Source organism: Ornithodoros turicata, chromosome 1, assembly GCF_037126465.1.
Source record: "Ornithodoros turicata isolate Travis chromosome 1, ASM3712646v1, whole genome shotgun sequence".
Taxonomy (NCBI): Eukaryota; Metazoa; Arthropoda; class Arachnida; order Ixodida; family Argasidae; genus Ornithodoros; species Ornithodoros turicata.
Genome location: NC_088201.1, coordinates 68139609 through 68165146, shown reverse-complemented (window position 1 = coordinate 68165146; position 25538 = coordinate 68139609). Strand labels below are relative to the sequence as shown.

Genomic DNA, 25538 nt, shown 5'->3' with positions numbered 1-25538 from the left:
TAAAGTGTAAGGTGTGTTTCTGATGTGAACATGTAAGAAAATATGCAAAACTGAGAGAGGCTAACCACAGTGCGTGCACTGAGGTTGTTCCTTCTTGTAAAGTAGAAACCAGTGGATGAGGAACGTGATACTTACCTGTACACCCAGCCGTATCACACTGCACAGATTCTTCACTGGGTAGCATGACGAAACCTGTATTGAGAGACCACTTTTGCCTTAAAAACTGCTACAAATAGCACGACACGCTACAGATTATTACTATCGTACCAAGCTGACGATACAGCTCAGACACCATGTCAGACACAAAGGCGGTATTCAAGTCGCGCCACACCACCGTTACGTAGGATTCTTTGTCACAAATCAAACCAAGGCACAAAACAATACCAATACATGAAAAAAGGTGACAATCTTGGTCTCATTATGACGTAATACCGAACTTGTGCGCGAAGGTAATTCAAAGAAATGAATGTGGCACTTGCTTCCGCAGAGAACACCGTGCACCATGCTAGCAATGCATGCAAAAAAGCGCTCGATTGCTTGCACATATATTGATGACAACACTACCTGTGTAGTGTAACATGTTCTTTCAAGCATATTATGCACTCAAACTGTATTTGCCGCCGGGTAAAATGCAAGTGTGCTTGATTGAACGTCGGAAGAGCGATCAAGCAACCTGCATCCAGTGCTCGTTTTGGGCAAAAAAACACTTCATAATGGTCAACTAAATATACAGAATGGACGGCTATTTATTCCTTGATGAAGAGTGACTCACCTGTATAAATTTAGGCCCTGTAACCTTGCCAGTACGGTTGGTACGACCGTAATTGCAAGAAGTTGCCATGATCGCTGCGGCGACTGTTGTGGGTACAGTAAGATGGCGGCCGGTTTCTTCACGCTCGCGCTCCCAATCCGCGATCCAGCCTTTTACAATCGAGATCAGTGATGACAACGCGGCGCTTTCTCTTTTTATTGTTTGTTTGATTCCCTCCTGTTTTTTCTTCTTTCGCCGTGATGCAACTGAAAGCACGGAATGTTTCAACCGAAGCACCTTGATTCTTTGTTCACTTTCGTCTCCGTACACGCAGTCCTTGTTGGATGCTCTGCGGGTCAAATAATGCCCTATTCCAACGAAGAAAGAGCTGACATGGTGCTTGCCCTAGGTGCTGCACAGAGCAATAAGAAAAAGGCAGTGAAGATTTTTCAGATGTGGCATCCCGGCAGGAGACCAAGCCCTGCGACGATTGTTCGTCAGTACGAGACGCTAAAAGAATTTGGCAAGTTTTCCCGAAAGCGTCGAAGGTCATCGACACCTTCAGACGAAGTTCGAACCAACATCCTGGCGTTCTTTGAGGCACACCCTCTAGCCAGCATCCGCGAGGCCAGCAGTCAGAGTGGCGTTCCACTGTCGACGGTGTGGAGGGTAGCAAAAGAGGCCTGCTTCCATCCTTACCACGTTCAGCTGCATCAACAGTTGCAGCAGGAGACTTCGAAAACCGGTTGCACTATGCCAACTGGCTTTTGCGCACTGTCGGTCAGAACCCGCAATTTTTGAGTAACGTCATCTGGACGGACAACGCAAACTTCTCCCGGGACGCGCAGGTGAACCTGCACAACGCTCATTATTGGAGTACCACCAATCCCCATTGGCTTCGCAAGTCCCATCATCAATACAAATGGTCCCTCAACGTCTGGTGCGGCATTTGCGACGGGACCCTCATTGGACCCGTCTTCCTTGATGGGACATTGACCGCGGACAGATACCTAAACGAGGTTCTTCAGGGCCCCGTGGAAGAGTTCTACGCCAACCTCCCACTCGCGCGATAGGGCCAGCTATGGTTTCAGCACGATGGCGCTCCCGCACACAGCTCCAGCCCAGTTCGCGCCTAGCTCGACCACGCATTTCCTAACCAGTGGGTGGGAAGGTTCGGACCAGTGCCATGGCCTGCCAGGTCCCCGGACCTTACGCCTCTGGATTTCTTCTTATGGGGATATGTGAAGGACCGCGTGTACGTCGAGGACACGACCACACCTGATGCCCTCAAGGCGAAGATCACTCAAGTTTGCCGTGAAATCCACGAGGACATGTTGCAGAGGGGCGACCGAGAACACAATCAGGAGATGCCGATTTTGTGTGATGTCGCACGGCGACCTCTTCGAGCACCTGCTCTGAATGTCCGTAATATTGTTTCTGTTATGTTGGAATACATGTGCGAAATGCAGACTCACGTTGTTCTATCTTAAAATAAGTTGCCATTAAAATAAGTTACACCAAGAAAATGCAATTACTTTTATCTTGCTCTTTTCTGTTTTCCCTGTGCAGCACTTAGGGGAAACATCATGCCCGCTGGCTCTTCGCTGGAATAAAGCATTGCTTGTGCCACAAACCATTTTACAAAGAGTGGCTGTAAATGAGTAAATGCGTAAACGTTAAAAGAGCGGCTGAACAAATGCCACCCGCGAGAGCTCTTCCTTGTGTTTTCTGGTTTGCTTGCTTTTTTTTCTTTTTGTAAACACATGCTACAGGTTCAAGGTGCTTCCGTGGGAAAATAACCTTCCCTGTCGCATACTTTCAGTTGCTTCACGGCGAAAGAATGAAAAAAGAGGAGGAAATCAAACAAACAATAAAAAGACAAAGCGCCGCGTTGTCATGGGCAGCGTGCCTTCTGATAGTCTAGCAGATACGGCACCATGCAGGGGTGATAGGTCAGAGTGTAGGTGGAAGGGACCGCATATCTCCTTGTTCGTCAAGTGGGCATGAGAGGGCTCTGCGATGGAGCGCTCTTTTGACGCGACGGAAAGATGCTCCGTCCAAGTTTCGGAAGTTCGGACCCATTTCTGCAGACTGGGGGAAAAAACGAGTTGTTAGAGCTAGAGAGTTGCTACCAACTGGATTCGTTTTCTAATGGCAGAGCCTACAACTTCACAATTGTCATCTTCGTTGTAATCCTCGTAATTAAAAAGTTAGGAAATTAATTTCCACTTATTACTTAGTCAATTGCGGTTCAAAAATACTCTGAAACACTTTAGGCTACTAGTAATACTATGCAGTCGGTTTCGTTGTGATGGAATGAGCCGTTATTTTTTTAAGGTGGGGTTCGAGTTAAATGAAATACCCTTTATATATATATAGTATAGAAAGTAATATATATATGCTATGCTGGAAGAAAGGGGTTCGGGCGACCGCGAAATTAAATAGGTACTAACAAAATCTGAGGCAGACAACGAAGATGTAGGAAGTAGGAAAAGGGGGAGTTATTTATTTACTAGTGGAAAGTTAAGGGGGAAGTCAACTTTGCGGCGGAAGCTCCACCTTCGTCAGGACTAAAGAATGACAGGTGACAAGAATGACTGTATATATATATACACCCCTGGTTTGCCAATTCCGAACGATGCGCAGCTACCCAGAGCTGACGAGCCGCAAACACGGCGAAACACGTGTCCTCTGGTGCTGTCGCATCGTTCCATGAGTATCTGTTTCTCTGCGTGCAGCCATAGAAGCCATCTTAACTGTAATTTTGAATCTCAAACACGTCTAGTGTCATTTACTTGTTTCTTTAATGGCTTTTCCCCCTCATTATATATATATATATATATATATACAGTGGACCCTCGTTATTATGACCATGGACGTTCCCGAAAATTTTGGTCATAATGCGGAACTGTCATATTAACGGGGGATGTTTGCAGAGGCTTCACTGCATTGTTCCCCAGGAGTATGGTCGTAAAGCGCGTATGTCAGATTATCGGGGGTCATATTAACGAGGGTTCACTATATATATATATATATATATATATATATATATAGGTACTAACAAAATATGAGGCAGACAACGAAGATATAGGAAGTAGAAAAAGGGGGAGTTATTTATTTACTAGTGGAAAGTTAAGGGGGGAGTCAACGTTGCGGCGGAAGCTCCGCCTTCGTCAGGACTGAAGAATGACAAATGACACTTGGAGTTTTATACAGTGCTACAATGACGTCACAATCGGGGGGTCCCGCCACCTGGCGGCCGTCAGCAGGTCAAGTACAAGGAAGTGGTTGAGTCATGTCCGGTGAAGAGGTCATAGTCCGGGAGGTGGGATGGAATCCAAGGGCTGTGGACTGTTGTTCTGCAAAGAAAAGGGGGAACAAGCAGCAGTACACTATCTAAGCAGATAAGTTTCTTATTGTTGACAGTACACCGGGGTCCTCGTTTATGATAGATTGGAATTTGTAGATAAGGTAAGATTCGCGCTGTTCTCGGCACCGGTCGGAACTGAAGTTTGTTTGAAGAAGGAAAATTGAAACATCGTTAATTGAATGCCCTGGCTGGCTAAAATGGCGTGAAACTGGAAGATTCGGTTTTTTCGTCACGTCCGATCGGTGATTGTTAAATCTGATTCTGAATGCGGTTTTTGTCTGGCCCACGTACTGTGCTTGGCATGCGTTACATTGAAGGAGCTAGATAACGTTGGACGAATTACAGTCTAGGTTTGCTCTAATTGTCACTCTGAAGTGAGAACTAGTACTTTCGGCTATGGTGGTGTTTTGCATTGATTTGCATATTTGACATCTGCGGCCTTCACATGGGTGACAACCCATTGGTGAATCATTTGGTTCGTTGATTTTAGAATGAACTAAGCTATCTAGCAGATTACGTGCGCGCCTGTAGGTGACACGAGGTGCCTGCGGAAAAATTTCCTTTGTGCGCTCGGATTGCTGAAGTATGCTATAGTGTCGATTCAATATACCCTTAATGTTTGGGATATTTCCAGCAAATGTTACGATCAGGTTGATAGCGTCATCTTTTGTGCTATTTTTTCGCGTACCGAATAGTGACTGGCGCTCTATTTTTCGGGCCCTGTTGAGAGAGTCTTTCACAAGGTTCGGTGGAAAATGGCGGTCAACGAATGTTTGTTGCAACTGATTTAGATTCCTGTCAAGATCGTCATCGTTCGAGCAGATTTTCCTGTACCGAAGGGCTTGGCTGTAAGGGATGGCAAGCTTTGTATGCCGTGGGTGACAGCTATGAAAGGACAAATACTGTTGGGAGTCAGTGGGCTTCCGGAATAGGTCGGTGCTTAGAACTCCGTCTTGTAGTCTTACCTGAACATCTAGGAAGTTAACAGTTGCAGTTGAATACGTGTGGGTGAACTTAATAGTGGGATGAAATTGGTTGAGATCATTTATGAATTCTATGAGGTCCCGTTCTAAATGCGGCCAGATCATCAATATATCATCCAGGTAGCGTTTGTAAGCGTAAGCGTGTAAGCGGTAGCGTTTGTAAGCGTGTAAGCGTTTGTAGCGTATATATATATATATAATTTGATCGTGCACTCCCAGCCGAGTACAGCTGTTTCGTCCTACTTGGGACTCGTCAGCCCGGCGTAGGGAAGTGACACGATCTTGGGTCGGCACTAACAGTGCGTCTCATCGAGACGTCAAAGTTCCACGATGACAGCGCCACCTGTGGAGGCCGCAGTGTAAGCCAGCAAGTACATATACAGAGGGAAAATAGCTAATGCTCTATGGCTGCACGTCGAGCATATGTTTACAATTTGATCGTGCACTCTCAGCCGAGTACAGCTGTTTCGTCCTACTTGGGACTCGTCAGCCCGGCGTAGGCGGCCCGGCGGCGTAGGCGTGTTAGTGCCGACCCAAGATCGTGTCACTTCCCTACGCCGGGCTGACGAGTCCCAAGTAGGACGAAACAGCTGTACTCGGCTGGGAGTGCACGATCAAATTGTAAACATATGCTCGACGTGCAGCCATAGAGCATTAGCTATTTTTCCTCTGTATATATTGACTACTATATACGACTGGCTTTATTAGCTCACTAGAAAACTAGGATTAAGCGACAATGTTGGGATTACAAATAATAAGCGCTAAGCGAGCACAAAAGCGGGGAAATTGATAAGTGATACTAGTTGACAAGCACTTATCAATTGCCTCGCTTTTGCGCTAGTCGACAACTAATAACACTGCCAAACGATAAGGCGTTCAATAACAAGGGACAATACTGTGGTCAGGAAAAAGGTTAGTTCCTTTTAGTACAAGTAGTCCGTTCCGGCATCTCACATGTCACGACCGTTCACAGTGTAGTCCATTTGTAGCTGTAAGTCAGGAAATAGTCACACATGTCATAAATCATGCAGGTAGTCTTCTACTACCCCATTGTAGAGTAACAAGTAGATGTACTCATAAACGGTCAATGTATAGCTGCAAACCAGGAAATAGTCGTAATAGGTCATATGCCACCATGCGTCATATCCCCTGGTGGAAATGGTCTGATATCCAAGTGGTTTATGAAACCTTTTTCACTTTAAACCACTTACGTACAAAGTGGTTCAAAGTGATTTCGAGTAGAAAAGGTTTCATAAACCCACTTGGGATTCCAGACCATTTCCACCAGGGTCACCATACATCACATCATAGGTCACCATGCGTATTATCCCATTGTAGTGGAAAGAGGAAATAAAAAGAGAACCCGAGAATTTAGGATGAAATTCCACGGCATAAAAGTGGCAGCACCAGGATTAAATCCCACGGTGCAAGGACTAAACGTGGCGAACAGTATAAGGATTAAATATTACTGAATAAGCATTAAATATCACGGGAAAACCTCTAGTTTTGAGTGATGGAGTTCCCAGTACTGCAATAGACGAGTTTAGAAAATCCCAGAGTGCTTAGCGCCGCTTTGAACTGTGGGAGTTTACTAATACGAAAGATTAGTAGATATATATTTTTTGTCGGAACTATATAACATCATATATACATATATATATATATATATATATATACATTATATATACATAACTATATAAAAGATTAATAGATAGATATTTTTGTCGGAACTTTGACACACAAGTAATCATAAAAAATGTAATGCACAAGTTAACGTTCACATGGGCATTTTCAAGAGCTCAGAAGAACACTACTTTGTTTTTTGTGGTGATGACAAAACGTGCTATGCGACGTTAGCTCCGACCCTGATGGTTGCAGACCTCTAACTGTATGTCAAAGGCATACGCGAACAATACATATTTGGAAATCCGTGGCACACATGCGTATATCTGACACCTTGTCTTGACTTAACACCATACATGTGCAACTATATTTAACATGCCATATATGCTCTACGGCGAACATCTGAGCGCTGCAAGAGATGCTTTGGCAAAGTGGAGTATTCGTTTTCTGCACTTCTCTTGGTATTCACATACAACGTTTTGTGGTATTTTTATCTTTGCGAGTCATTCGTTGATACGTGTGCGGCACCAGGCAGAAGCTGTCTCTCCCAGAGAACATCCATTATTTAAGGTGATATTGTTTACTTTGCCTGAGGTCTGAAAATGCATACATGTCAACACGACAAAGAAATTCCAGTTCCTCGTTCTGTATTGCGAAGATTAATATTAAGATAAGATAGTGGTGACAGAGTTAAGAATAGGAAACTCGTGCGATGGGTCCACACATGGGGCTTCCGTTCCGTTCTTCTTGATTAGAAAACTATTAGAAGAAAGCGTGGGGTATTCCCACAGGGAGAGAAGAAGAAGAAGTGCAACATTCCTCTTTTCGATTTCGATACAATCTTTCCGGCATTCTGTCCATAAGCCAGAGAAACGTGTACCGCCGTACCACTTCCCTGTCCGCACTGGTCCGCACGCGCGCTCGGACGTCCACTCGCGGCCTTTCGCAATCGCCGCCAGGTGGCCACGGCGTAGACTGGCGCCAGAGTCCTTGGTGACGTCATGTACTGTTGAAGAATCCCAAACTATGGAGTTCTGGGTGAAGCGGGCAATGTACAGTGACGAATTATCCAGCCGGTGTATTTTCGTGACACACCCTGTATACTGCAGCCGACGAAATCGTCCTCAGCTTGTGGAGATATCTACTGCATCTGATAGGTACTGTTGCTTTTTGTTTTTTACTAATCTGCCAATTTTTTCCCTTCCTGGGCTGTGCGCATGCTCTTGCTCCACATTCTGTATGTACGTGAAAATAGACTCCGTAATGTTTACATCTGGGTCGACTGTGGCTATATGTACCTCCTACCCGACACCTTCGCAACTGCGGGAAAAGCTGCATTAGTTTTCTTTAATTCCATGTTAGCGCCGCGAAGCAACTGTGGCTATGAACGGCGTACAGACGTGGACAGATGGAGAGGGGACAGCCGGAAGGAGTGGGGGAGAGGGCGGTTAGTATGCGTCCTGGGCAGACTTCAGGGGGAACTGTGCCTACATTAGTCTGGAGAGTCTTCGGAAAACCCAGGGAAAACCTCAGACAGCACAGCCGGTGACAGGATTGAAACCCGTGTCACCTCCCAGTCTCTGCGTGGAAAGCGATCATCCTAACCACTACGCCACGGGAGTTGGTGACTGCATTAGTAAATAAAGCAAATGAGCACAAAATGAAATTGTTTTCTTTTAATTCTGTATTGCAATTTTGTTCCCAAACTGTTCTCCTACCTTTATTTATTCTACACTGGGGCTTACTATTTCTACCTTTTACTATTTACTTGAAGTGATGTTTCATGGCATGCCCTTTGGATGTGCCCTTGCGAGAACAAACCTCATAGAATATGACTCCTTCGATTGGCGTTAAAATGCCTTTCGCCAAGACTGGGGATAAAAAAAGAGGGCGTTGCGTGAAGGTGTCGTTGTAAGAGATAAGGTTAGTTTCTCGTCGGCGAACTTGTCTGGTGTCGATAAGCGATAAGTGCAGGAGGGCGTGATATCTTCATGTTTACATGGTCTGCAGGATAAATTAATCTGCAGTCGGGTAGTTCCTATCATGGATACAACAAGGCGGTATTTTCGCGTTCCACACCGAACATACAGGACAGTTAGTCATCTGTAGTTTAATAAACGTAATGATAATGTAATAAATTTAATTTCCGTCTTTAATACATGAAACAACAATGCAATAATTTCCAGAGAGCTGGCGCTCAAGAATATTAAATGTTTGTTTGGAATCTGGTAGTGTGTGTGTCACGTTCGAACGAGTGTCCGCGCACTTCCTTGTAAAAAATGTAGTTAAATTAGTTTTAAAAAGTAATGTTACAATATATGCGGGATTTCGTTGCAATAACTCGCGAGAAATGCATGTTTGACCAATATGTGCCCCTTTAAACCATGGGCTATTTCCTGAACAAAAAAAAAGAAAAGAGAGAGAGAGAGAGAGAAAAGCCCGTCAACACACGATTGTATGAATAGCACCCGATGTCACCTCGAATTTCAGTTTGAAAAATAGCACGCGATTTCCCTTCCCCCCTCCGAAATCGGGAAAGGCAGAAAGCAGAAAGGCAGAAAGCAGAAAAAGCCAGAGACTAATTGCTCGTATATTCCAGAGTTAAAAATATCCTAAATAAGCAGCAAGTCATCGCAAGCGACGCTGTCAGCGACCCTATACATCCCTATTACGCAGCCGCGACGACATTCACTCTACGCATAGATGTATTGTGCTGCAAAATTGCTCGATTCTTCATGCTAATTGAAGGGGGTTGTTCGCATGTTCGTACGTTGGGTATGTGCACTTGGCGCATTTTACGAGATCGCGCCTCCAGTAAGACAATTACCAGTTACTCGAGTACACTTCAATTTTGAAAACTTTCCCACTTTATAGAATATTTCAAGAATACTACACAAAATCCCGATTGCTTTTTCACGAACGAGGTGTTTGGAATACATGGCGCATATGATGCTGGTGGGCTACCTCAAAGCTTCAGTGCAGCAAATGAAGCCTTTATTACATGTTGAAAACTTTGGAACCTAAAATTAAATTGCATTAAAAGCTTCGCCGTGCCACAGGCAAAGTGCCACTAGCGAATGAATGCAGAGCGCTGTCAGAATGTGTTGCACGCGCTTTTAGGATCTTAATACATGGACTCTATGAAGAGGGGGGATCTATTGACAGAAAAAAAAAAAAGAAAAAAGGAAAGATATGGGGACATGAACAGGTGATGCCTGCTTCCCGTTTTCTCCCGAATTCTTGGACATGGAGGCGCCACAATAATGCTATAATTGCTATTGCATAAAAAGTAGCACGAGACATTTTCTGTTATTTATCTTTTGTACATAGCACTACAAATACTCGAAAAGCTCTTCCAGTATAAACATATATAACGGCTACTAACGGATCGGGTAATCACATAGTACATTGAACACTAATGGTTGATAAAGCCTCATGCTCTACCAGGTCTTGGTGAGCGCTGTGGAGACCTGCATGAAGAAAAGGAAAACGAGAAAAAAGAACGTTATTGTTTGTTTGTACAGATTCGTTTGCGTCTACTATGGCGGGAAGAAGGTAGTTCTATAGTGAACGATGAAAGATGAAAGTCACTGAAAAGGTTAGCTAGCTGTAGGGATCGAACTCACATCTTCTGGATTACCGGTCCAGGGCTCTACCAATTGAGCTAAGCTAACACGCCTCTCCAGCGACTTTCGGGGTGCGTCATCAGAAGGGACGACAAACCAGCCACTCACTCTCACTCACCCTCCTTTCACTCTTACATTTTTTGCTCACTCATACACACATTCATACGACGGAATCGACGCAAGCGGCACCTGTTGAACAAGAGATAAACTGATGTTCTGAGGCTGGAACAACATAGAAGGGACAGATACAAACAAAGCCTCAAATTGCCTAAGAAATCAACGATGAAAGATGAAAGTCACTGAAAAGGTTAGCTAGCTGTAGGGATCGAACCCACATCTTCTGGATTACCGGTCCAGGGCTCTACCAATTAAGCTAAGCTAACACACCTCTCCACCCACTTTCGGGGTGCGTCATCAGAAGGGACGACAAACCAGCCACTCACTCTCACTCACCCTCCTTTCACTCTTACATTTTTTGCTCACTCATACACACATTCATACGACGGAGTCGCTGGAGAGGCGTGTTAGCTTAGCTCAATTGGTAGAGCCCTGGACCAGTAATCCAGAAGATGTGGGTTCGATCCCTACAGCTAGCTAACCTTTTCAGTGACTTTCATCTTTCATCGTTGATTTCTTAGGCAATTTGAGGCTTTGTTTGTATCTGTCCCTTCTATGTTGTTCCAGCCTCAGAACATCAGTTTATCTCTTGTTCAACAGGTGCCGCTTGCGTCGATTCCGTCGTATGAATGTGTGTATGAGTGAGCAAAAAATGTAAGAGTGAAAGGAGGGTGAGTGAGAGTGAGTGGCTGGTTTGTCGTCCCTTCTGATGACGCACCCCGAAAGTGGCTGGAGAGGTGTGTTAGCTTAGCTCAATTGGTAGAGCCCTGGACCGGTAATCCAGAAGATGTGGGTTCGATCCCTACAGCTAGCTAACCTTTTCAGTGACTTTCATCTTTCATCGTTGATTTCTTAGGCAATTTGAGGCTTTGTTTGTATCTGTCCCTTCTATGTTGTTCCAGCCTCAGAACATCAGTTTATCTCTAGTTCTATAGTCCACGATATACGGGCCAACACATGCAGCCGGTCATACGGTGGCGTAACGGCTGCCATGGTTTCAGCAACAGGTTCTACGGTTCTTGACTTTAAAACCGTCTTTTATAAATGCAATTTTACACCTTCGAACAGAAGAGTGGTTGTGTTCGCATGTGTTTACGCCAACGTTGATTTGGGCTGCCCTGCGGACACTTGGTTGTCGTGGGCGTACCCAGAGTCCTCAACGCGGGCCGCAGGGCCTACGCAGGGCGCCCATGGGCCTACAGGATATCTGCCTTGCTCGCCACCCCTAGCACCGAGGGCCATATACACGCATTCCAGGAACTATATATGTCACTCAATTTGAATCTAAGTTCATGCTTCTAGTTCTAAATTATTTTGGCCACACATAATTTCGCAGCTGCAGATAAATAGTTGCAAAGCTCTGGTTTGAAGCTCTCAAACTAGACGCGCTTCATACTCTCCCAGTGGAATACCAACAAGCACAAAGGTCTACACTCTCGTTGAAAGGATAAGATTGGCAGTTACCGTGCTTGTCCAGGTTGAGCTGAACGCTGCGGGGACCTGTGATCAGACAATAGCTTTAGCACACAAGTACAACATCGAAACAACATTTCCAGTAGTGTCGAATTATAAAAGAGGTCGCATTACTGTGCTGGTCCAGGCTGAAAAGCACGCTGTGGAGTCCTGAAAAAAAAAAAAAATAATAAAGGCGGCAGTTAGAAAAGGTATCAAACTGATTGCAGTTAATAGAATATTACTGTCTTCCAGGACTAGATATGCCTTGTCGGGACCTGCGTATGAAATAAAACGTGGCACACGTGTAAGGTTTGCGACTTTTGATAAACCTACTAGGTAGTAATTGTTAAACATTACTGTGATATTCCGCGCTGGGGCGACGCCTGTGGTGACCTGCATCGGTAAAAAGAATGTACTTCGGATATGTGAAAAAAATAAAAAATCGTAGTACACATATAAGCTCTGCCTTTTACGGGTTAAATGCCTTCCTGCACCGGATTCGGGGTTTGGGGGGGGGGGGGGGTATCATGCACTACTCCAGCCGCCCGCAGTTAAGATGCATATATTGGTCAAACATAGGTATACAGACCTATAGGTGGCGATTTATAGTGACAAGCACCATATGTTGTAACATCAGATGTGGTTCGCATCCTTTATTGTTGCACCCATTTACGGTTTACATCAGACATGCTCACAAATTACTACTGAGAAGTGCACGTGATGCGTCATACAACGCTATACGCGTGATTGGAACTCGGGGAGAAATCAGGTTTAACCCCAATTAGTCTTGAACTGATTCGGGAGTGAATTAACGGGAGGGAGCGGATTTAACCCGAAAACTCAGACCCTATACATAAAGCACTGCTAAAAAAAAGAACAAAAATAGAGCACACTTCTTTCATCATAAAAGAACTATGACAAAAGGTCTTGCACCGCCCATTGTGAGATCAAGATCTGAATCTGCGTTTACGCTTTTCAGCCCAAATCTAAGAAAATCTCTCTCCTGTGGTATGGTATCGAATGATACATTTTCACGGACCGCGGCTCCCACAGAAACAGCGCACATCAGGCCCGAGTCACACGAAGGTGTTTGTCGCCCGTGCGCTGCTCGTATTTTCAACGAATACCACGAGGACGAGAAGAACGATTTTGCGAAACAGCCCTTATTATACCGCATATCGTATAAAATTTATACAAGAAAATAGTAAGCCACAAAAATTCGAAAATTCTTCTCATGGTCCCCGTACGTTATGCAGTAATTCTATGCGGATGTTATTTCGGCATTGTGAGAGTTTTAATGACATCGAAAGCGTTCACGATAACAGTTCCGAAAACATGAATAACCAAATCGGCCTCTTTCTACGAAGTGAGTGACATCACATCCGTCAGCTTCGATTTAATAACTTCATTTGTCGTAGCGTTTTCGTAGAGTTCCTTCTGATGTACTAAAACTCCGTATTAGACCCATTTCACACTACCGTTTTTTTAGTACGTGTTTTCCACGGAGGCAAATCGGAATCTACGGAGCTCGATTGGCCTCCCGGTTCTATTTCTGAAGCATATGGACAAGAAAAACGGTAGTCCTAAATGGGAACCGGTCCACTCGTCACAATCCCACTCGTCACCGGAAGACTCGTCACAGGATAATTGGTCACACCGGCCCTCTGGTACGAGGTCCTTTTGTCACCGGAACACTTGTCAAGGGGGGCGGTTCATCACCGGAACACTGGTTGCAAGGTTACATTCTTGGGCACTAATAAAAATCATTCGTGATTCAGGGTCAATTCATGTAATATGCACCCGTCGAGACTGACCAAGGTTAGGTCAGTAGAGCCTTTTACGTATTTCAGACGTTGGGGAATGGGTCAGTTCATGTAGAATATGCACCCGTCGAGACTGACGAAGGTTAGGTCAAAAGAGCCTTTTACTATTTCACGCGTTGGAGAGTGGGTCAGTTCATGAAGAATATGCACCCGTCGAGACTGACCAAGGTTCGGTCAGGAGACCCTTTTACGTATTTCACACGTTGAGGAGTGGGTCAGTTCATGTAGAATATGCACCCGTCGAGACTGGCCAAGGATAGGTCAGAAGAGCCTTTTACGTATTTCACACGCTGAGGAGTGGGTCAGTTCATGTAGGATATGCACCCGTCGAGACTGACGAAGGTTAGGTCAAAAGAGCCTTTTACTACTTCACACGTTAGAGAGTTGGTCAGTTCATGTACAATATGCACCCGTCGAGACTGGCCAAGGTTAGGTCAGGAGAGCCTTTTACGTATTTCACACGTTGAGGAGTGGGTCAGTTCATGTAGAATATGCACCCGTCGAGACTGACCAAGGTTAGGTAAAAAAAGCCTTTTACTATTTCACACGTTGGAGAGTGGGTCAGTTCATGTAGAATATGCACCCGTCGAGACTGACCAAGGTTAGGTCAGGAGAGCCTTTTACGTATTTCACACGTTGAGGAGTGGGTCAGTTCATGTACAATATGCACCCGTCGAGACTGGCCAAGGATAGGTCAGGAGAGCCTTTTACGTATTTCACACGTTGAGGAGTGGGTCAGTTCATGTAGAATATGCACCCGTCGAGACTGACCAAGGTTAGGTCAAAAGAGCCTTTTACTACTTCACACGTTGGAGAGTTGGTCAGTTCATGTAGAATATGCACCCGTCGAGACTGACCAAGGTTAGGTCAGGAGACCCTTTTACGTATTTCACACGTTGGGGAGTGGGTCAGTTCATGTAGAATATGCACCCGTCGAGACTGACCAAGGTTAGGTCAGGAGACCCTTTTACGTATTTCACACGTTGGGGAGTGGGTCAGTTCATGTATGCACCCGTCGAGACTGACCAAGGTTAGGTCAAAAGAGCCGTTTACTATTTCACACGTTGGAGAGTGGGTCAATTCGTGTACAATATGCACCCGTCGAGACTGGCCAAGGATAGGTCAGGAGAGACTTTTACGTATTTCACACGTTCAGGAGTGGGTCAGTTCATGTAGAATATGCACCCGTCGAGACTGACCAAGGTTAGGTCAAAAGAGCCTTTTACTACTTCACACGTTGGAGAGTTGGTCAGTTCATGTACAATATGCACCCGTCGAGACTGCTCAGGGTTAGGTCAGGAGAGCCTTTTACGTATTTCACACGTTGAGGAGTGGGTCAGTTCATGTACAATATGCACCCGTCGAGACTGGCCAAGGATAGGTCAGGAGAGCCTTTTACGTATTTCACACGTTGAGGAGTGGGTCAGTTCATGTAGAATATGCACCCGTCGAGACTGACCAAGGTTAGGTCAAAAGAGCCTTTCACTACTTCACACGTTGGAGAGTTGGTCAGTTCATGTAGAATATGCACCCGTCGAGACTGACCAAGGTTAGGTCAAAAGAGCCTTTCACTACTTCACACGTTGGAGAGTTGGTCAGTTCATGTACAATATGAACCCGTCGAGACTGACCAAGGTTAGGTCAGGAGAGCCTTTTACGTATTTCACACGCTGAGGAGTGGGTCAGTTCATGTAGAATATGCACCCGTCGAGACTGACCAAGGCTAGGTCAAAAGAGCCTTTTACTATTTCACACGTTGAAGAGTGGGTCAGTTCGTGAAGAATATGCACCCGTCGAGACTGACCAAGGTTAGGTCAAAAGAGCCTTTTACTATTCCACACGTTGGAGAGTGGGTCAGTTCATGTAGAATATGCACCCGTCGAGACTGACCAAGGTTAGGTCAGGAGAGCCTTTTACGTATTTCACACGTTGGGGAGTGGGTCAGTTCATGTAGAATATGCACCCGTCGAGACTGACCAAGGTTAGGTCAGGAGACCCTTTTACGTATTTCACACGTTGGGGAGTGGGTCAGTTCATGTATGCACCCGTCGAGACTGACCAAGGTTAGGTCAAAAGAGCCGTTTACTATTTCACACGTTGGAGAGTGGGTCAATTCGTGTAGAATATGCACCCGTCGAGGCTGACCAAGGTTAGGTCAGGAGAGCCTTTTACTATTTCACACGTTGGAGAGTGGGTCAGTTCATGTAGAATATGCATCCGTCGAGACTGACCAAGGTTGGGTCAGGAGACCCTTTTACGTATTTCACACGTTGGGGAGTGGGTCAGTTCATGTATGCACACGTCGAGACTGACCAAGGTTAGGTCAAAAGAGCCTTTTACTATTTCACACGTTGAGGAGTGGGTCAGTTCATGTAGAATATGCACCCGTCGAGACTGGCCAAGGATAGGTCAGGAGAGCCTTTTACGTATTTCACACGTTGAGGAGTGGGTCAGTTCATGTAGAATATGCACCCGTCGAGACTGACCAAGGTTAGGTAAAAACAGCCTTTTACTATTTCACACGTTGGAGAGTGGGTCAGTTCATGTAGAATATGCACCCGTCGAGACTGACCAAGGTTAGGTCAGGAGAGCCTTTTACATATTTCACACGTTGAGGAGTGGGTCAGTTCATGTACAATATGCACCCGTCGAGACTGGCCAAGGATAGGTCAGGAGAGCCTTTTACGTATTTCACACGTTGAGGAGTGGGTCAGTTCATGTAGAATATGCACCCGTTGAGACTGACCAAGGTTAGGTCAAAAGAGCCTTTTACTACTTCACACGTTGGGGAGTGGGTCAGTTCATGTATGCACACGTCGAGACTGACCAAGGTTAGGTCAAAAGAGCCTTTTACTATGTCACACGTTGGAGAGTGGGTCAGTTCATGTAGAATATGCACCCGTCGAGACTGACCAAGGTTAGGTCAAAAGAGCCTTTTACTATATCACACGTTGGAGAGTGGGTCAGTTCATGTAGAATATGCACCCGTCGACACTGACCAAGGTTAGGTCAAAAGGGCCTTTTACTATTCCACACGTTGGAGAGTGGGTCAGTTCATGTAGAATATGCACCCGTCGAGACTGACCAAGGTTAGGTCAGGAGAGCCTTTTACGTATTTCACACGTTGGGGAGTGGGTCAGTTCATGTAGAATATGCACCCGTCGAGACTGACCAGGTTAGGTCAGGAGACACTTTTACGTATTTCACACGTTGGGGAGTGGGTCAGTTCGTGTAGAATATGCACCCGTCGAGGCTGACCAAGGTTAGGTCAAAAGAGCCTTTTACTATTTCACACGTTGGAGAGTGGGTCAGTTCATGTAGAATATGCACCCGTCGAGACTGACCAAGGTTAGGTCAGGAGAGCCTTTTACGTATTTCACACGTTGGGGAGTGGGTCAGTTCATGTATGCACCCGTCGAGACTGACCAAGGTGTGGTCAAAAGAGCCTTTTACTATTTCACACGTGGGAGAGTGGGTCAGTTCATGCAGAATATGCACCCGTCGAGACTGACCAAGGTTAGGTCAGGAGAGCGCTTCACGTATTTCACACGTTGGGGAGTATACGGTGCGGTGAGCAGGTGGCAAGTTCACTGTGACGATTATTCCGGCGTGGCGGCAGTTCCTCGTACGAGATGCCCTGTGACGAATTGGCCTCCTTGACGAGTTCACCTATGACCAGTTGGCCTGTGACGACCGGGCTTGTGACGAGTTGTCCTAAACCCGTCTTAAATGGGCCTCATGCCGGTTTCACACTATAACGCGATGTTTTTCGCGTCGGGTCAGTTCATGTAAAATATGCACCCGTCGAGACTGACCAAGGTTAGGTCAGGAGAGCCTTTTACGTATTTCACACGTTGGGGAGTGGGTCAGTTCATGTATGCACCCGTCGAGACTGACCAAGGTGTGGTCAAAAGAGCCTTTTACTATTTCACACGTTGGGGAGTGGGTCAGTTCATGTATGCACACGTCGAGACTGACCAAGGTTAGGTCAAAAGAGCCTTTTACTATGTCACACGTTGGAGAGTGGGTCAGTTCATGTAGAATATGCACCCGTCGAGACTGACCAAGGTTAGGTCAAAAGGGCCTTTTACTATTCCACACGTTGGAGAGTGGGTCAGTTCATGTAGAATATGCACCCGTCGAGACTGACCAAGGTTAGGTCAGGAGAGCCTTTTACGTATTTCACACGTGGGAGAGTGGGTCAGTTCATGTAGAATATGCACCCGTCGAGACTGACGAAGGTTAGGTCAAAAGACCCTTTTACTATTACACACGTTGGAGAGTGGGTCAGTTCATGTAGAATATGCACCCGTCGAGACTGACCAAGGTTAGGTCAGGAGACCCTTTTACGTATTTCACACGTTGGGGAGTATACGGTGCGGTGAGCAGGTGGCAAGTTCACTGTGACGATTATTCCGGCGTGGCGGCAGTTCCTCGTACGAGATGCCCTGTGACGAATTGGCCTCCTTGACGAGTTCACCTATGACCAGTTGGCCTGTGACGACCGGGCTTGTGACGAGTTGTCCTAAACCCGTCTTAAATGGGCCTCATGCCGGTTTCACACTATAACGCGATGTTTTTCGCGTCCGTGCAATGCGTCCGTGTTGGGACTGATTTTTCTCTCGGTGATTATCCGTGTGCTAACCGTGTTCGAGACGTTTGTCTGTGTTTTTTTTCCTTTTTAACTTTTCACAGGCTCCACTCGGGTTCATGTAAGCCACACACACAACCGTATTTCATCGCCAGTGGCGTGTTCGCGACGATAAATTTCCCAAAACACCCCATTCTAAGCGAGTTTCACGGAACAAACTTGTTCCGTGCCTTTTGAGGCACGAGTTTTTTCCCCTCCTTCTCATATCGAAATTTGTAGCGGGCAGAAAACGAACCAGCATCGCTCAAGGCTGCCATGTCGCCCTCAGTCAAGAATGATGGCGCTGCAGAGAAGGAAGGTCACTATCGTCGCTATCCGTCCAGGACCTGAGAAGCCCAGTGTCCTTTTTTGCCCGAGGTCGACCTCATAATCTATCGAAGAGTTTGCCGCATTGGACGGAAAACTCCGATGTGTAACGCGCACCGGATTTTTCAAGGCCTATTAGGGAGTTTAGGTACACCGGAAGGTGTTCACGTTAAGGGTTCTGAAAACCTGATAAGCGAATCGCTCTGTTTTTGAAGCGAGTGACATCACATAGCGCTAAGCTTCGATTTGGTAACTTCCTTTATAGTATCGTCTTTGTACAGTTCTTCCGATGCACTAAAAATCGCAATATCCCGCACGTAAACATAGTGGAAATGACCTATAGGAAAAGCCTTTACCCATAGGAGGCGGAGTTCGCTCCAGGTGAAGCTGACGCATAGAATGCTCGCTTTACCTCTATCACTTCGGTGTGGGTTTTCACACGTTGGTAGTACTCCCAAACCAAGTACAGGGCCTCGATCTGAAACATGTCGTAGTACAACACTTCAGAAGGATAACTACCGAACCTAAGCTGTCTAGAGTGTCCCGCGGACCAGTCTCCGGGAGCTGCAGGAGTCTGAATACAGGGCCGCAGACAGCGCTTTGCAAATTTTAGGAGTGGTGGGACGTAGAGCCACTCGTGGGACGCATTTTAACTGAACACACGAGCATTCATCACTCCGAATGTCTCGCTAACCGTTCACAGGACCATCACACGACGAAGTTACAGGGGCTGCGATACGTGCGCTTCATTGCATGATGCACGCTTTGTACTGCACGCAGGAACATTGAGGAAAAACGAATTTCTCTGAGGAAAAAAGAAGAGAAAAGAATACTTGACGAGATACACACGAGGTCTCGTTTAAGAATGGTCGTTCTCGCAATGACTCGGCGCACACTATCCAGAAGTCTATTTAATCACCGCACGTCTTAGATTTGCAAAGTTCGAAATCCGGACGAAAAGTTGGACCCGCAGACAGAAACAACACGGTGGTGGAAGGGGAGATGTGGTATAGGTTGAGGAAGGCTTACAACCAGTGCAGTCTTTTCATGTTTCTCACTGATTCTCCAAATGTATACTTACTTTTGCAATTAGACGAACCATTACATAGAGGAAATGCAAGGCCTGACGAATGTCCTGTTGCAAAATAAAGCAACGTCAACTCACTTGGTAAGTCTCTGCACATTAGAGAAGGAGAGAGAAGTTGCATTTGAGGTTTCCTTTTGGCCGATGCTGGTAACGCTATGGCATGTTTTGTTTTAAATGCTATAGCATTTAAACGCGTTTTAACGCGTGTTTGCGCCTAGGAAGTGTAGCGTCAGTGGAGAGGGACACTTTCACTATCCTGATGCGTAATCTTCCCCTTGTTTGTTTCCTCATTGCACGCCTCGGCTGATAAGAAACGTTTCGGCGGGTGGGGATTTAGCAAATTGGCTTCGGGTAGCGGTCCTTAAAACACGATAAGCCCTTATTTCTTTCAAGTAGTTGACATCATGCTGTGGATCTTTGTTTTGACAGCTTCCTTTATTGTATCGTTTTCGTAGAACGCTTGCGACCTGCTGAAACTCCCTATAGTGACTTCATAACTTCGTCATGTGGTCAATGCCGTCAGACACTACGAAGTTACAGTGTAAACGACGTGATCACGGCAAATGTCGATGTGCACGGCGGCATCGTTAACGGTTCGATGGGGACTCTCAAATTAATTGAGAACGATGGAGTAGGTCGCATCCTTCGTCTATGGCTCCAGTTTGTTGGTGAAGTAACGGGCTGCACCGCTCAAATCAAGGCCGCCTCGCTACGTGCCATCAACCCTTGTCTCATTCCAGACAGGGTTCCCATTAACCTGACGGTCACCACTATGATGTCCAAAAAACGAGTGTCGGCTGCAAACGCGTTCACTTCCCTTTCGTCTAGGCCAACGTCATGACCATTCATAAATTCCAAGGTGCGACCCACAACAAGGTAGTGTACTCCTATAGCAAGTCACAACCGCAACACCTCGTCTATGTTGCCATGTCGCGAGTGACTAGCCTCGAGGGCCTGTACATCACTAATGTGGACGGAGACTTGATGTTCTATCACGCCACGTGCAACGCAGACAAGTATCTACACGACGAGTTTCGAAGACTCGAGCGGCAGAGGCTCGATACCGCTACGCGACGCGCAGATAAGCTTTTCGATCGAATCGGTCGAATATGGCGAAAATAAGCGCTCCTGGCCTGATCGTAACTCTGAGCATTGCCGTAGCGAACGTTCAGATTTTGCGGGCACGCTGAATGGACGTTCAGGGTGGTGCAATTCTTACGAAGGCGGACGTGATCGGGTTGACGGAAACATGGGCTGACGATCCGTGTAGAGATAGGCGTATGCGGGTGCATGTCGTTCTGCATGCACCATAGAGCAGAGCGGCTGGTGTCGCACTTTACGCCAAGCAAGGTAAAAGTGCGGTCACTCCATGGCATCTGCCCATCAAAACGAAGCGAGAAGCTGAGACATGTGCGCAATCGAGAGCACTATCAATGGTCGTAGAACTATCATTGCCGCTGTGTACCTCTCGCCAATCGAAGACATAGAAAAATACCAAAAGACGACATCACACTCTTCCTCACTTGGAATCTCCTTGGAACTCCTAAAACGGAACTGAAGTTTCCTGAGGTAAAAACGGCGCACTGTACCGACGTGCCGCTCATTGTATGCGGAGACTTTAATATTAACGTCAGGGACGGCAACAATGGGTTGGTTATCGATTATATAAAGGAGACGTTCAATTTGGACATCGTGGGTGATGTGAATGTGGCGACCACACGCAACTGCACGATAGACGGTGTGTTCGCGATTAGTGCATGTTAGTGGGCGCTACATGGACTACATATCCTGCTACAGTATCCACAAACACATTATCTACATCGCTGAAACTAAAGATCAGCCAGACGAGGAGACGATAACACTTGGGCTCAGCTGTCTCGCGACGTAAACCCCCCATTATTAATATTATAAAAAGATAACGCTTGGGAAAATATGATAATTCAATCGGCATACATCACGTTCCAGATCTTTGATTTGACAGCTTCCTTTATCGTGTCGTTTCCAGAGTGTGGTGCCGACCTGCTAAAGCTCTCGCAAGTATGCTTCTTTCGCTTCTTTTGCTTTTCGATTGTAAATGCTAGTAATGCTATCACATTTCATAAGCGTTTGGCCGTGCGCCAAAGAGTATAGCCGATTTTTTACTATAAGTAGCACAAATATCCGCGCGCTTTCCAAATATACCGAGGCGAAGCGTGGTACATCTTTTTTTTTTTTTTATTCCGGTGTTAGCGCCGCGAAGCAACTGTATAGTTCTGAGCGGCGTACAGATGGAGTGGGGAGTGCAGGAAGGAGTACAGGGGGGCTAGTATGCGTCTTGGGCCGACGTCAGGGGCAACTGTGTCGTCGTCGATCCCTAGGCACTGGTGCTCTTATGCAAATTCACTGACGTACGGTTATTACCTGACCTCTATCTTATAGATAGAGTTCCGCGTTTTCGGTTTTTATTTTTGGGCGGATTTGGCGTATGCTTTTCGGTGTTTATTGATTTTCACGAAATCGGAGTTTTTCTATGTTTTTCCTGGCGTGTACACGGTTTACCCGACAGTTATCGGCGAACAGAAATTACTATGTAATTTCCGCACGAAGCTCACGAAGCACGAAGACTATTTTTTCAAGGGTATAAGAATGCTGGTTGAAAGGTGTCAAAAGTGTATCGAAGTTAAGGGTGACTATGTCGAAAAGTGATACACTTGTTTCGTCTCTATGACTATTAAAAGTTGGTCGGGCCGGAAACTTATGGAACCACCCTCGTATGTGTACCTATTTGTCATTGTTCAGTGAGATTTGTTATCATTTATATAGGTGTGCCAGCGTTCACGACGTGAATGAAAAGTAAGTTTTTTTTTTGTCTAACTCAAAAGGCGCATGTTTTGTTGCTGTTTTGACCTCGCTTATGCATTATATCTTGCCAGACCTTTATATTCTTTATTTTCACGGCTGCAAATTTTGGGCAATTTTTCCGACGGCGGGGAAAAAAGGAACATTAGACGTAAAACAAACCGGTTTTCCCACCGTGGGAAACCGTTCGTCAACGTCGCAAGGCGGCCGGCGATGTCCGAAGCAAATAACATCGTGCAGAGGTTGAATTTATTGGCTAAGGGAAGGACAGCACCGGCCAGTAATCATGTACGCATCAAAAATGTGTATGGGGAATCGCACCTTCGTACGCGACCGTCAAAAGCTGCGTAGCCTCGTTTTAAACGGGCACTACAGTGGAAAAATCTTTCCTCGCGGAATGAAAGATTCCGTTACGTTGACACCAACACAAAAGGAACGGGATTCATAGGTTGAGTCTTTCCTCATTTATGAGCGAAAGAACGTGTAATTTACGCTTTCCCTCTGTCTTTCGTTCAAGAAGGGCGACAATGCGGAGAGGCCTCTGACTGGTCTCCTCCAACGATCTCCCGCGATGATTGGACAAATCGTTTGTGGGGACCAATGAGAGTCCGCTCCGTACTGTCTGCCTTCTTCAGAAGGAGAGGGAGGGAAGCCTAAATGGCGTTTTCTTTTCCTCAAAAATGACAAACCGACACAACCGATGAATCCCGTTGCTTTTGTATCCCCGTCAAGGTAACGCCATCTTTTATTCTGCAAGGAGAAATTGTACTTTGTACTTACCCGTGAATGAATAATATGTTGTCATGAAATGAAATATGTTCTGGAACACTTACATCAGCAACCGCAAACTGAATCTTCTTTTTCTGCGTGTAGGAGTAAAAAAACGTGGCGTTAAGCGTTCAGGAAGGAAGACAATCACTTCACGGTCGCTTTGTACTCTAAAGAGCTCGCTTAACTGCCAGTCATTGTCATCCAAAGAGCCGCGGCATTTAAGAGGAGCGTTGCTACCGACCGAAAACACGACATAATCAATCGCAGTGCACCCTCAGAAGCTTCACCCCAGAGGAGTAACCGCTAGGGTGTACCTCGAAATAAAGTGATCAAAATCCCCGCTGCAAAATAAATTATACTGAAAACAAACGTTATTTGGCTGTAAAATGCACAGTAGCGCGCGGGAAACTGCCAACAGCGAACTTAGACTAACCGGGACATCAAAATGCAAACATCGAACTTGGAGTAACCTAATAATAAACTAACCAACGTGGTGTTTCCTCGTGTCTGCCACGCTAAGCCGGCCGCTAAAATTTGCTTTCGTTCGCTAAAACGGCTTGGACAGATATCGAAAACAAAGCCGTGAATTTGGGTAGTTAAATAGTGATACCGTGGTTTTAAACACGGCATACCATCTTGCGAAGCAATCGAGCATTCTCCTTGATTTTCCTTGTTTCGAGAACGGGAATTTGCAGATCGGGGAGTTCGCAATCGGGAATGTCCAGGTCCACCCTAACTGCAAGATAACGAGTTGCTCCGTGATGTTATTAGTTGAGGGAAGCTGGTCTGTATTGTAGCGTAACAGAGGAATTAGCAAGGAGGTCTTATAGTGGACTACAAAGGTCTAAAATATGCCAGTCGCTGAAACAGCGGTGGGACTCGAACCCGCACTTCTTGAGTGCCGGTCAAGTGCGCTACACATTATGCCTCACTGGTACAACTCTCAGGACAAATGCTGAGGACTTCGTTGAGGGCTGCAGAATGAGAGAGACCCTTGGTGCTTCGTCGGGAGGTTCAGTACCGTGGACACGCCAGGGGTGTGGAGTAACAGCCATGGGTTGTGAACATACGTACTGGAATGGCTGCCACCATATAGTCGACGCCAGCCTGCCAAGAGAAAAAGGATATCAGTTTGGTTCCGAGTAGGGGTTGTGCAAATACTCAGATTTTTTTTCTTTTTTTCGGACACCGAAGCTGTATAACTGTATATTCGACACAAGTTTGGAAACCAATAGTGAATTGTACAGGGCGTTTTTCTACCATTTTCAGAATTTTTATAATAAAATTACGAGAGCTACCTACGAGCGGTTTTCACGGGTGGGCTATGCGGCCAAGTGGACTTCCTATCGGAAAGCGTACGTAACTACACTCTTAAAAATGAACTTCACCACACAGCATGCTCCTAGCCAACCATAATCCCGAATGACAACGTTCTCGCGCCTGACTTGTTGAAAACGGGAGGCGGAGCCTATTTTGTACCATTATGTACGGCATAATTGGTAAAAAAATGGCGTACGCCTCCAATTTTCTTCAACTCAAGGGAAGAAAGTCGTCATTCGGGATGATGGTTGGCAAGGGGCATGCTATATGGTGAAGTCCATTTTTAAGAGTGTACTGAACGACTAATTACCGAAAATTTATTAATTATCTTATTAATTAGATATCTTCGAGGAGATAGCAGAATTGGGGGCGACCCGTATTTAAATCCACCATCTTTCTCAAAAATCCTGAAACGAGCACGTACTTTGAGATATAAATAGCCAAACTGTGGTATGCAAATGAGGCGAAACCGAAACCACGCACTCCACGAGCGCAAAGGGAGCGACGGGCGTTCGCGTCGGGGGGGGGGGGGGGTCACGTGTTTTGTAGCGATGAAGCCAATTGGAGTAGGCACTGATCTGATGGCCAGATAGATTTTTTTCCGGCCCAGGTAACACGAATGCAGTGTTGGCCACAGTACCAGGAAACGTATTTCAGGTAAAGTATCAAGTATCGTTGCAAAAATATGTACTTAAATCAGGGTGTCGAACCACAAAAAATACGGGTTCTGTTCGGGTTCGGGTTCACGGTGGTTGCATTTTGTTCCGGTTCAGTTCTTGTTCGGCCACGCCAAAAGTTGAACCGGTTCGCGAACCGG

General features: G+C 45.9%; 1 protein-coding gene and 2 non-coding genes across 3 annotated transcripts in view; 2 read left to right on the top strand and 1 right to left on the bottom strand.

Moving 5' to 3' along the window:
- Positions 1-10010: 10010 nt before the first annotated feature.
- Positions 10011-25538, bottom strand: part of LOC135366410 (uncharacterized) — a 45129-nt gene continuing 29601 nt past the window's right edge. The window contains exons 9-17 of the mRNA XM_064599132.1: positions 24476-24508; positions 23464-23493; positions 19787-19840; positions 19062-19183; positions 12283-12318; positions 12168-12200; positions 12058-12093; positions 11935-11970; positions 10011-10197 (exon numbers count right to left, since the gene is read on the bottom strand). Of these exons, the coding sequence (XP_064455202.1) occupies positions 10161-10197; positions 11935-11970; positions 12058-12093; positions 12168-12200; positions 12283-12318; positions 19062-19183; positions 19787-19840; positions 23464-23493; positions 24476-24508 (417 nt within the window). The 3' untranslated portion in view covers positions 10011-10160. The remainder of the gene's footprint in view (positions 10198-11934; positions 11971-12057; positions 12094-12167; positions 12201-12282; positions 12319-19061; positions 19184-19786; positions 19841-23463; positions 23494-24475; positions 24509-25538) is intronic.
- On the top strand, positions 10877-10949 carry Trnat-agu (transfer RNA threonine (anticodon AGU)). The gene has a single exon. It is a non-coding gene; the product is annotated as a tRNA-Thr (tRNA).
- Positions 11212-11284, top strand: Trnat-ggu (transfer RNA threonine (anticodon GGU)). Its single transcript has one exon. It is a non-coding gene; the product is annotated as a tRNA-Thr (tRNA).